This window comes from Haplochromis burtoni, unplaced genomic scaffold, assembly GCF_018398535.1.
Source record: "Haplochromis burtoni strain Fernald_Lab_line unplaced genomic scaffold, NCSU_Asbu1 Contig_1842, whole genome shotgun sequence".
NCBI classification, from domain to species: Eukaryota; Metazoa; Chordata; class Actinopteri; order Cichliformes; family Cichlidae; genus Haplochromis; species Haplochromis burtoni.
In genome coordinates this window covers 6127-18340 of record NW_024584203.1, presented here as the reverse complement: position 1 = coordinate 18340, position 12214 = coordinate 6127, and the positions used below count along the sequence as shown (strand labels likewise).

Below are 12214 nucleotides of genomic sequence, written 5' to 3'. Positions count from 1 at the left end.
AGCTTCCTCCGAAGGGTGGCTGGCCTTTACCAAACTTTACCATTCACTTAACTTGAACCATGTGGAAAATAAAATAAATAAATGGACACAAAGAATTGCTACAAAAGTAGGAAACAAACTTAAATTCTGTTTCAAAGGCTTGTTTTTGATAGTCAGGTTCCTTCACTGTCAAAGGAAGAGTAAAGGAGTGGTCACAGCGAGAAGACCACTCCCCCCAATAAGAATTACTTATAACCTGAACAGAAACTGAACTAAGATTCACTTCTATCTGACCGTCACACAATGCAGAACCTTGTGCTGATCCTTGGGATGGTGCTGCTCCCTAAAGGCAAGTTTTTCTTTAGTTATCTGTTCTTTAACATTTTTAAACCAGTAAGTTCTGTAATATTCGATGAAATGTTTTTTTTAATGCTTTTACAACAAGTATTATTACATCTTTATAAAGGGTTGTCTATGTTCTGCAAATGATTGTACTATTTATTGTACTGTTAGCCCTTTTTTTTTAAACTGTTTTAGTGAATATTTTAGAATTTGTCCATGCACTGGAAGCAAGAGTAAGTTTACTTGTCTTTATCATTGTTTTATCAGCCTGTGCTTTGAAATGTTACGAATGCACACCGGACCTCTCTGGAAGCTGCACTCAGACAACAAAAGAATGTCCTTCCAACACTCAGTGTCGATCAGCCAGATTGACTTCATATGCAGGTTTGATATTTTATAGTTTTTATTTTATTCTTCTTTTGAACTGGTTCAGTTTCCAGTGGTTCCTCTTTTTGTTGCAGGCTCAACCAAGGCTGAGGTTAAAATGAAAAGTTGTGCTGCAGCTGAGGAGTGTGTTCAGGCCTCAGTCAACTTTGGAGTTACTGAAACTCTACTGACCAGCAAGTGTTGCACCTCTGATCTTTGCAACTCTCAAGATGCCCCTGGTAATTTATATCATGCTTCTTGGTATTTTGAAATGTAATTTCCTGTCCTTGAAATGAAAAATATATATATATATATATTTTTTTTTTATTAAATATGTTGAGAAAGTTTTGAAGTGAGTTAAAACCTTTCTCTCAATCATCGTATTCGCTTGAATAGATGAGGGGAAAATAATTAATCTGTGAAAAGTTTGTGATCTAAAAATCTCAAACAATAAATATACTATTAACATAAACGTTTTTTCTTTTGTTTTCTGTTGTTGTTGGGGTTTTTTTCATGTTGATGTTTATGACAGTTAGTTAAAATAAGCAATGAAACAAATATTACAAATATTTCTGTATTCAACAGAGGGCCTCTCCTCTCCAAATGGGAAAAAGTGCTTCCAATGTGATGGAAACGGTTGTACAAAAACTCTAAACTGCAACGGAAATCAGGACCACTGCATCTCAACAACAAGTAACAAGCCGACAGCATTCAGTGTCTGCACGTTTGTTCTTTTCTGCTCAGAAAAACATTCAGTGATTCCCTCTTTTCATTTCCTCAGTGTCTGCAGGAGGGCAAAAGGTGACTCTAAAGGGCTGCGCCTCCAAGCTGATTTGCTCAGGCATGCAATCTGCACAGTTTGCAGCAATAACTGGAGCAGAAATCAGCTGCTGCCAGGGTAACCTCTGCAACGGTGCCAGCAGTACAACTGTTGGCCTTCTGCTCTTTGTCACACCGCTGATCTCTCTGGTCTTGTTCTGTTAGCTGATGGAAACAACAACATCACAGCCGAGCTTTTCTTATGACTGTAACAATGTTTCCTCCCATTTCACCACAGCTTAAATTTTTTTTTGAAATTTTTGTAACTAACCATAATTTTCAGTTTGTGGAAAAAATAAACAAATACATTTCTTAAAATCCTGTATGCATCTCTGTTTTCTTTAAGTCCCGAAAACATTTTGCACGCACATTTAAAAGTTATGGTAAGATACAAGGAGTGGGTGAGACATTTTCCTAAATTAATAGAAAAGTAAAATACAAATATGACGGATTTTGACAAATATGTGTAAACAGAATAGCACAGAGTTAGTGAAGGAGTGCTTACAGTGCAAAGTGTACTCATTATTCTTGTCTTACAAACTGTCAACTACTAACTTGCCTTTCAAGTTTGTGTGACTGACACAAACTTATGCTGATGTAGAGTCAGAAGTGTAAATACACTCATTGTGGGCATTAATGGTCCAGCTAGGTTTGGGTGGTTTGCATTTTGTTTGCAGTTTGTATTTACTCTGATAATCTTAATATAAACGAATATAAGATTTGTTTGATGGTTCTGACATAAACACGCATGTAAATACATTCTAAAATGTATGTGTATGTGATAGTCAATATTATGGGTTATCAAATTAATATGACATATAACGAAAATATGGCTGAATCTACACTTGCCTAACTTTTATCATAGATATTAGCTTGTTAGCTCAAATGTTGCTCACTACTTTAAAGGCTAATGTTGGAAGTGAGTAGAATTACATTTCATATTTCCTTCATGTAATGGACAAATAGTTTTATAGTAGGCAGTTTAGACATATTAACCCCACACTGGGGAAATTCACATGTTACAGCACCACATGTGTCAGGAAGAAAAGCGAATTAAAGATATATTAGAAAGATAAAAATTACAAAACAAATAAGAAAAGATAGTGTACAAATGAAAAAGTATTGTATTTTTCCATGTTCTCACTCCTGGGTGGAGCCTCATCACTGCACCTGTTTGCTCACCTGTCAGTGATCCGGGACTAAAAACAGGCAGTATTTAGGACCTGCATCCTTATGTGTTTCTCAATAGCTTGTCAGCTAACCTGTATTGGTAACAGACCACCTTTGCTCCTTGTAATGTATGTCTATGATTAACGTACTTCATTCTCCTTGTGCTCAGATTAGTTCCTCAGTTCAGAACTGCCACTGTCTCCCCAGCCTTCTCTCTGTGCCTCCTCTAATATCTCTCTCCCTCTGTTCACAGTGCCACCTGTTTGAGACCTCCATGCTCTGCGTGTGGGTCCAAGTCCCAAGTTTGGCCTCCAGGCCCCGTTGTGACAGTTTCTCCTATAACAGAATCAGTCTGGATTTTCACTTTGGGCTTAAACTGAAAAATGGAAAATTAAGTTTTTGTGAATCACCACACAAACTGATTGCATGACTCTGCTGACATTTTGAACAGTGATTGGTCATCTAAGAAAATAATTTACAAGTCTGTTCATAAAAATCCAATTATTTGAATTCCACCAATGATTCAGTCTCGGAATAATACAGTCTTGCCGAGGTGTCTGTCAACTATCTGACATCAAAATAAATGAAACATATTAGTCAAACAAGAACTGTTGCAGAGTCTTAGTTGACAAGAACAGCACCTGGTGTGGTTTTCTGCTGCTGTAGCCTTTCTGCTCAATATCTGCTGTCAAGTGCCTCAAAAAGAACTAAACATAAGAAATAGATATTAGTATCTTAACATGCTTATGCCTAATGCAACTTTCAGCATTCGTTGGTGCTATCAAATCAGATCATCACCATAAAAATTTTAATTAAAGTAATTATCTTGATAAATATGTGTCCAAACCTTTGTTTATAAAACTGTAGCACTAAATCTACAGTTCACTGGTTGATTTGGCCTAATAATTATATCTTTATAGTGTATTAGTTTAAACCACTCAGTATATCTGAAGTATTGCAGTTATAATGTGTGGTTTAGTAAGACAGGAAACTGTTTTGAAAGTGTACACATAAATGTTGCTGTGGTACTGTGATATTTCATGAGGCTATTTCATCAACCTGAAACCTTCCTAAAAATTATTTGCTTCTCTCACAGCACAGATGCTCCAATACAGATTAAAGCTTAATGCTTAGTATTGCCAAGTTTTCAGTTGAATCTGCAGTGGACACTAATGATTGCTTGAAATAATTTCTTGTTTTTCACGGTCTGAGGTGATGCTTTGTGGGCATAATGGTGTCAGACTTGTTGTTCACACACTGCTCCTACAGACGTTTTTGTTGCAGCTCTTATTTTAGTCACAAATGTAGGTGACACGCTCACGTTTGCGTTTCCATGGTGACCGTGCGCACTCCAACACTGCACCTCAAACGAAGAATCGAAGCGAAGAATTTGTGTCAAGAATTTTGTGCTTGCTGCTTAATTCTCTGTCAGTTTCTGAAAGCTGAGTTCATAAAGTGATAAATGAGAAATTGTTCCAAGCAATCATTAGTGTCGATTGCAGATTGAAGTGGAAGCTTGGCAATACTAACAGGAAGTTTTAGTATTGCTATTCAAATGGCTCAAAGTATCCATGCCTTCTACTTGTTCCTCTATCTAATTTAGTACCACAATAATTTCACCTTCCTCTTTCTCTTCCTCAATCTATTGTTGAGCCTGCTGACCCTTCTACACTTCGCCATGGCTGGTGGTAACAACAGCAGTCTCCTGTAACTGCAAGGGTTTCTTACTGTTTGTTGCTCATACTGTTGATGGTGCAACAGCTATATATGCATCATATACAAGACACAGGTTTGGCAAAATTCAGTTCTTTTGACCTACTTGAGAATTTCCTCTGCCAAAGGAACTTGCAAAAGCAAACAGATGAAAAAACCACAACCAATCTGACTCTGACTGACATTGTGAACAGCAGAGTAAATGCACTGAAGCTGGGGTATGTACAGGGCTGAAAATGAATGAGCATATGAAACATTTATTTTAAAATATTAAGAATTTGAGGCTTTAGACATAAGCTGTTTAGAATAGCTCACAAATTATAAGCTGATTAAATGGAACTAAAATTAACATTCACATTTTAAAGTTTTTTAATGTTCTGTTTATACTTGAGATATGCAACAATATGTCTTATCAATGTTATAATACAAACAAAGAAGATATATATCTGGACTAATCTACTCTTGGCTCATGAAACTTGATTGAATCTTTCTATAATATTTTCTACCAAAGGCTTAATGCCAGACAGGGTCTATAAGACAGTGGCCTAGGACCCAGAGGATGGTAAAATAAATATACAGTAAAATATACAAGTGGTAAAAATCCTGCACGTATTCAGAGAAGCGGGGAAAAATCTGTTAAAGCTGTAGCTGAATGAATGAAAAGGTTACACATTTTAAAATATGCCAACTATGAAAGTCCAACCACATTTCTGTGTTCCTCTATCCATCATACAGGCAGCTCCTCAAACAAGCTCCCCCAGTAAGTAAAATTATTAAAATTTGGAGTGAAGAGACTGATTCGGTGCTTCAGGGCTGCTTTCATGCTACAAACTGAGATGTGTTTAAGACTGCTACCTCAAGAGAGGACTGTTCTGGGGCTTTAGAGGAATATGCATCAGTGGTTACCAGCTACATCAGCACATGCATTAACAATATTGTCTCAACCAAGTGCTATTAAACAAATCCAATTTAGAAACCATGGCTGAACTGTGAAGTATGTTCCATGCTGCATGCACGTTCCACTGCATTTGCCTCTGGTGACACAGAGGGCTACAAAAAAGGCCAGATATGACCTACATAGATCCATGAGGGAAGCCAAGAGGCAGTGCAGATTGAAGCTGGAAAGATAAGCTGAGGTACATAAAGTTCTGAGGCGGACTAACCCCTGAAAGTAGCGGGACCTGACAACATTCCCGGCGCTGCTTTGAAGGTCCACTCTTAAGAGCTGGCTGAGGTGTTTGCAGACATTTTCAATTTGTCCCCTACCCAATCAGCTGCCCCCACATGCTTAAAGTCCACCACCATAGTGTCAAGAAAAGAAAAACAAGAAAAAACAGCATAACTATCTCTCTATCGCACTCACTTCAAATGTAATGAAGTGTTTTGAGAGGATAGTCATGTCCCATATCAATGAAGCCATCCCGGACACATTAGATCCTCTGCAATTTGCATATCGTAAGAATACCTCTGTTACGACTGTGACCGTAATTGTGTGTGAATTTGAGTGTCCAGGTGCTCCTCCGGGATTGGTGCATCCAGGGTGGATGGCTCACACCGATTGGCTGAGGACTGGGAGGCAGCGGATAAGAAGAGACCGCCAGGGACTGCCAATTCATTCATCCTCGGCCCAACCCAACCGGCAGACCGTTCACTGTGTCAAAATATTATGTTAATGTAAGAGCGTGTAGGGGTGGACCGCCTTTTTGGTTGATCAGTTTTCTCCTGTTTTTGTTAGGCAGGGAGGAAGGTGATTGTCATTTGGTTTAGTTCTTTTGAGTAGGTAAGTTGTGTTTATCCCTGAGATAGGTTACTTTTTGTTTGTTGTTTTAGCCTTGGGTTCACCCTGAAGTTATGATATGCTCCCTTCCTTTGTTTAACTGCACTTATTGTAAATAAATCACTGTCACAAAATATTAAGTGTGTGACGTGCTGCTTGGGGTTGGATGGGGATGGATCACCCTTTATGTTGTGGTCTGGCCGCGCCTAGACGGGCCATAACAACCTCCCAGCCCATTGTTCATTCAGTGGGCTGGTTTCAGTCATTATGCAAATGTACTGTTTATAAGATTGGGGAAACCTGCAGTCAGCTGACACTGAAGAAGTCACTTGGATGAGTGACGAAACGTTTCTCCCACTGAAAATGCTACGTCCAGATGAACAGAATCAACTTTTGGGACATAAGAATCATGCTACAGAAGACACTGTTTATGCAGCCATCTACACAGCCCTCTCACATCTCGAAAAAGGACAACTATGTTCGAATGATTTTTATAGACTACAGTTCAGCATTCAACACAGTCATCCCAAACAGACTGGTGGCAAAACTCTCCACTCTTGGACTAGCACCCCCCCTCTGTTGTTGGGTCTTGGACTCAGAGTTGGTACCAGGACATCATGCACAGCGATAGTGAGCAAAAGGACTCCCCAAGGCTGTATCCACTTCGCCTTCAACTGCGCCTTCCCAAAGCAACACCTCCATCATTAGGTTCGCTGACGACGCAACCATCGTCGGGCTGATCACTGGTGGAGAGGAGGTTGCTTATACAGAGGAGGTGTCCTGGTGCCTGGAGCAGCAAGATGGCATGGTGGTTAGCACTGTTACTGCACAGCAAGAAGGTTCTGAGTTCAATTCCACCATCAGGCCAGGGTCTTTCTGTGTGGAGTTTGCATGTTTTCCCCGTGTTTGTGTGGGTTCCCTCTGGGTACTCTGGCTTCCTCCCACCATCCAAAGACATGTAGTTTGTGGGGATAGGTTAACTGATTAATCCAACTTGCCCGTGGGAGTGAATGTGAGTGCGAATGGTTGTCTGTCTCTGTGTGTTAGCCCTGACTTTTTTTTTGTGTTTTTCTTTTGTAATTTGATATACGATTGTTTGGACAATTTCAGCTGTGCACTTGTAAGTGTGCCCTAAACAATGCATTAGAAGTTAGTATTGTGGTATTTTCTGTCTAAGAACTATAACTGGGGTGTGCTTCTTCTAGTTACCGTATTTTCACGACCATAAGGCGCACTTAAAAGTCTTAGATTTTCTTCAAAAAGTACGGCGCGCCCTATAGCGCAGTGCGCCCTGTGTGTTGTAAGGAGGACGTAGTAGAGAACACCATGAGAATGCTAAAGGGTGAAGTGTGGGGGCAACCCTGAAAATGGCAAAGAGACACGCTTATGAAGCACAGTTTAAACTGAAGGCCATCAGCTACGCGGAGGAACATGGAAATCGAGCAGCGGCGAGAGAATTTAAGATTAACGAATCGATGGTTCGCAAATGGAGGAAGCTAGAAAACGAGCTCCGGCAGGTCAAGGAAACGCAGCTGAGTTTCCGCGGACATAAGGCGAGGTGGCCCGAGTTGGAGGAAAGACTCGAGCGGTGGATCATCGAGCAAAGAACGAGCGGGAGAAGCGTTTCGACGGTCACCATTCGGCTAAAAGCAGTTTCACTTTCACTTTTTATGAAACGGTGCCATTTTTCCATCCGGACCAGGACTACGGTAGCGCAGCAACTTCCAGCGGATTATAAGGAAAAGCTGGCCATCTTCGCTCCTACTGCAGCAAACACATCGGCGACAAAAACATCCAGCCCAGCCACATCACAAACATGGACGAGGTCCCGCTCACTTTTGACATCCCGGTGAGTCACACTGTGGAGAAGAAGGGGACCAGCACGGTAGCGATACGCACAACGGGGAGAAAAGTCTTCTTTTACTGTTGTGCTTGGCTGCCATGCTAATGGACAGAAACTGCCGCCTATGGTGATTTTTAAGCGAAAGACTTTGCCTAAAGAGAAGTTTCCAGCAGAAATCATCATTAAGGCAAATGAAAAGGGCTGGATGGATGAGGAAATGATGAAAGAGTGGCTGAGGGAGGTGTATGTAAGGAGACCAGGTGGTTTTTTCCACGCATCACCATCGCTGTTGATCTGTGACTCTATGCGTGCCCATCTCACAGCCGATGTGAAAAAACTAGTGAAACAAATGAACTGTGAGCTTGCTGTCATTCCGGGAGGCCTGACAAAGGAACTCCAACCGCTGGACATCGGTGTGAACCGCCCGTTCAAAGTAAGGCTGCGAGCGGCCTGGGAGCGATGGATGACCGATGGAGACCACAGTTTCACCAAGAGTGGAAGGCAGCGCCGGGCGAGTTACGCCACAATTTGCCAATGGATTGTAGATGCTTGGGCTAACATGTCTGCTGGCACTGTTGTTCGAGCTTTCGCAAAAGCCGGCATCATTTCCGAGGAGCCGCACGGCACGGAAAGTGACTCTGACAGTGAAGAAAGTGAACCTGGCATGTTTGATGGAGATTTAGCGCAGCTGTTCAATTCAGACACAGAGGATGAGGACTTCGATGGGTTTGATTGATGATAAAAATGTGAGTACCAAACTTCGTTTTGCTCCTGCTTTATTTTTAAATACGCACACTTGTATGCTTGTTGATGATGACGATTACTGGTAATAAAAAATGTGAGTAAGGTACCGAACTCAGGTTTGCTCCCGCTTTATTTTTAAATACGCATACGGTACTTGTATGCGCCCTATGATCCAGTGCGCCTTATGTGTGTGTTAAATACAGTAATGGCACACATAACTGAGACTGCGCCTTTTAGTACAGTGCGTCTTATGGTCGTGAAAATACGGTAATATGAATTTTATATAGGGCTACAGCTATTGATTATTTTAGTGAACGATTAATCTTTCAATTATTCCGGCAATTAATTGGATAAAAATACTTTTTTTCTTATTGAGCAATAATAAATATTCAAAAGACAAATAATACAGGTTTTTCAAAATTAACTGCTCATTGGTTTTCATTTTAGAATTCATAGTGTCTGTTGTTTCATCCATCATCTGTTTAAGTTGTCAAAAATCAACCCTTTGTATTTACGTGCCTGTCACGGTTGTTAAAGAGTGGACTCAGGCGTGGAGCTCAGAAAAAAAGACAGTGCGTTTATTTACAGTGCAGCAAGGACAACAGTTCAAAATGTGCAACAATGGTGATAGTGCCTCCTTCCTTCCGTGTAAGCCCGTGCGTGGTAGTGAGTGTCCGTCTCTCCTCCAAGTGCTTCCTTTGTGTCTGTGAATCCTCCGTGAATCCCTGGGTGAACACACACACGACAGCAAAATGAGTACGTAGCTCAGACAATACTTCAATCACGCTATCGACTCGAAAACACTACCAGGCTTAGTGCAATACTCCAGCGCTGTCTGTCGCTCAGCCACACCATTAAGTAGCCCTGCTGAAGGTGGTAGTAGGTTGGCAGCAGCCGGTGGATTGATTGCAGGTGCGGCAGCTCTGGGCGACAGCACTTCCGGGTCGGAGGTAGCCTGTTGCTAGGTTACCTCCTAACACACTCCTCTTCTAACACCATAGTGAAGTTTGCTGATGACACTGCAATAGTGGGAAGGATTTCAGACAACAACGAGTCTCACTACAGAGAGGACATCCAACATCTAATCAAATGGTGTGGAAACAACGACCTGGTTCTGAACACTGCCAAAACAAAGGAGATCGTTGTAGACTACAGGAGAGCCAAGAAAACAACATTACCACCCCTCAACACAAAATGGTGAGAAAATTGAGAGGATGAATGACATTAAATTCCTGGGCCTACACATAACAAAAGATCTCACATGGACTATTAACACATCCCACTTAGTGAAGAAAGCACAACAGAGACCCTTCTTCCTTAGAAAACTTAAAAAAGCAAATGTGCCAACCCAGCTCTTAGTGAACTTTTACAGGAGCACAATAGAGAGCATCCTCTGTCACTGCATCACAGTGAGGTACTTCAGCTGCACTGCAGAAGACCGTCAAGCTCTGACCTGGATCGTCAAAACTGCCCAGGGGATCATTGGAACCAAACTCCCAAATCTTGACACTGTTTATGCTAGCCGTTTACAGAAGTGAACTAGCTGCATCATCAAGGACGCAACCCATCCAGGTCGCAGACTTTTTGTATCCCTCCCATCGGGAAAGAGATATAGGGCAATCAGAACCCGCACAAACAGACTCAAGAACAGCCTTTTCCCCAGAGCTGTAGCCTGTTTCACCCCTCCCCAACACACAACAGCTAACTCTCACTCTCTCTCCTTTACCCCATATCATGTCTGCTGCTAATGTACGAAGTCATTTACTGGGCATTAATGTTTGCACTAAATTGCCACACTGTAAATACTGTTATACTTATTATCTTAGACACTTTATGGGACATTCATCTTTGCACTCAACTACCACATTGTAAATACTGTTATATTATCTTGTGCTGTTTGTGCTCAAACTATCATATTGTAAATACTATTATATTTTCTTTGTTATTTACTGTGCTAAGTGCCTTCCTTTTACTTTATATCTTATACTTTTACTATGGTTATTTATTACTATGCTGCTTCTTGTTTTATTGCTGCTGGCCTCTGTGAGCTACTAAACAAATAACTACAATGACAATAAAGTTCTTCTTTATCTTTATTGTCAGGAACACTATTCGACTGCAATATCTTCCCAGGCATATGGCAGAACTTTCTGGCAACCGAGGACGACATGTTCTTGGTTTCTGTGCAGGAACATGATGAGGAAGATAATTTGACCAAAGCAGGTTACAGAAAAGTTTGCTTCTTACAAGTTAAAACGTCTGAGGCCTTACGTGTATTGTGTGAAAAGTAAATTAATCTGCATGTTGTTTAGGGTCATTAACATGTCCACTGTTCTCCCTGCTCCCCAGGTATAGAGGACACCCTGCTTTCTCCACTATAATTTCAAAACTCTGCAGCCAAATACTGGCCAAGCCCCACCATCAGTTGTCTCACACTACTCTCAATGAGAAAAACTGATAAACATTATAAGCTATTAATTATATATATACAAATTTTTATTCACATTCCACTATTTTAAAAAATGTGTCTGACAAATCAGTCAAAAAAGTGTGACAACCAACTATGAATGAGAAAACATATCACACTCAAGGTAAGAATCTCTTTTACATTTTAAATGAGCTTGGTTACAAAAAGGTTACAAAAGTCATCATAAAGATCTTCAGTGTCGTTGAGCTTATCTGTGAGCTCATGTTTCTCATCTGTGTGGAACAAGTGAAAAAAAAATTCCACTGGAGAGGAAGGGGTCTTTTTGTTCCCCTTTACTTTCATACACTTAACCGCAACACATTTTATACAACAGGAAATGAGCACTGGTGTTTTGTAGTGTAAATGTTTTCTGCGGCATTGTGCACCTTCAGAGTGGTGAAAACATTTCTTGCTGTGTGATATCAGGTTAATTTTCTTCTAAACATGCTTAATAGAATATCAATTGAAAATAAAATATTATAGTTATCAATTGAAAATAAAATATTATAGTGGAAAGAAGCATATATATCTCCCCACCATATAAAGAAACTAAAAATGTCAATAAATTTGTGTAGAAATACACACTCTTTGGATCTTTTCTTTTTCTTTTTTGTTACATCACAATTATTTTGAAAGATCTTGGAACATTTAAAAATGTTCAATTTTATCACTCTGTTTGCTGTGTTAACTTTCTGTTTTATTTTTTAGAGGTTTTAATATGCAGCTTGTATCTCAGATTGTGTGAAAAAGTCCTGAGCCCTCTCTGAATACAGCCATCTGCTCTGCTGACACGTGTTGAACTGCTGTTATGTACAGTTTTATTTCACTGATCAGAAATGAAGTGCAGCCTACATGCTGAATGGGATGTTTGAAATAAGATTTAACATTTTTTTTCTCTTGTATCAAGATACTTTATTTATTCTTTTTTGTTTGTTTGTTTGTTTTTGTTCCTCTCCTGTTCCTGCAATCAGAATTTAATCAGAACCAACATATG

At 40.2% G+C, this 12214-nt stretch overlaps 1 protein-coding gene across 1 annotated transcript; it reads left to right on the top strand.

Moving 5' to 3' along the window:
* Window positions 1–212: 212 nt before the first annotated feature.
* On the top strand, window positions 213–1824 carry LOC102295786 (urokinase plasminogen activator surface receptor). The gene is made up of 5 exons (XM_005952620.2): window positions 213–328; window positions 589–705; window positions 783–926; window positions 1273–1380; window positions 1469–1824. The coding sequence occupies exons 1-5, from the start codon at window positions 283–285 to the stop codon at window positions 1669–1671; spliced, it is 618 nt and encodes a 205-aa protein (XP_005952682.1). The 5' UTR covers window positions 213–282; the 3' UTR covers window positions 1672–1824.
* Window positions 1825–12214: the final 10390 nt, after the last annotated feature.

Coding starts and splice junctions, on each gene's coding strand:
- LOC102295786 (XM_005952620.2), top strand. CDS start 283: ATGCAGAACCTTGTGCTGATCCTTGGGATGGTGCTGCTCCCTAAAG. Junction 927..1,272: donor CAACTCTCAAGATGCCCCTG/GTAATTTATATC, acceptor TGTATTCAACAG/AGGGCCTCTCCTCTCCAAAT. Junction 1,381..1,468: donor CCACTGCATCTCAACAACAA/GTAACAAGCCGA, acceptor TCATTTCCTCAG/TGTCTGCAGGAGGGCAAAAG.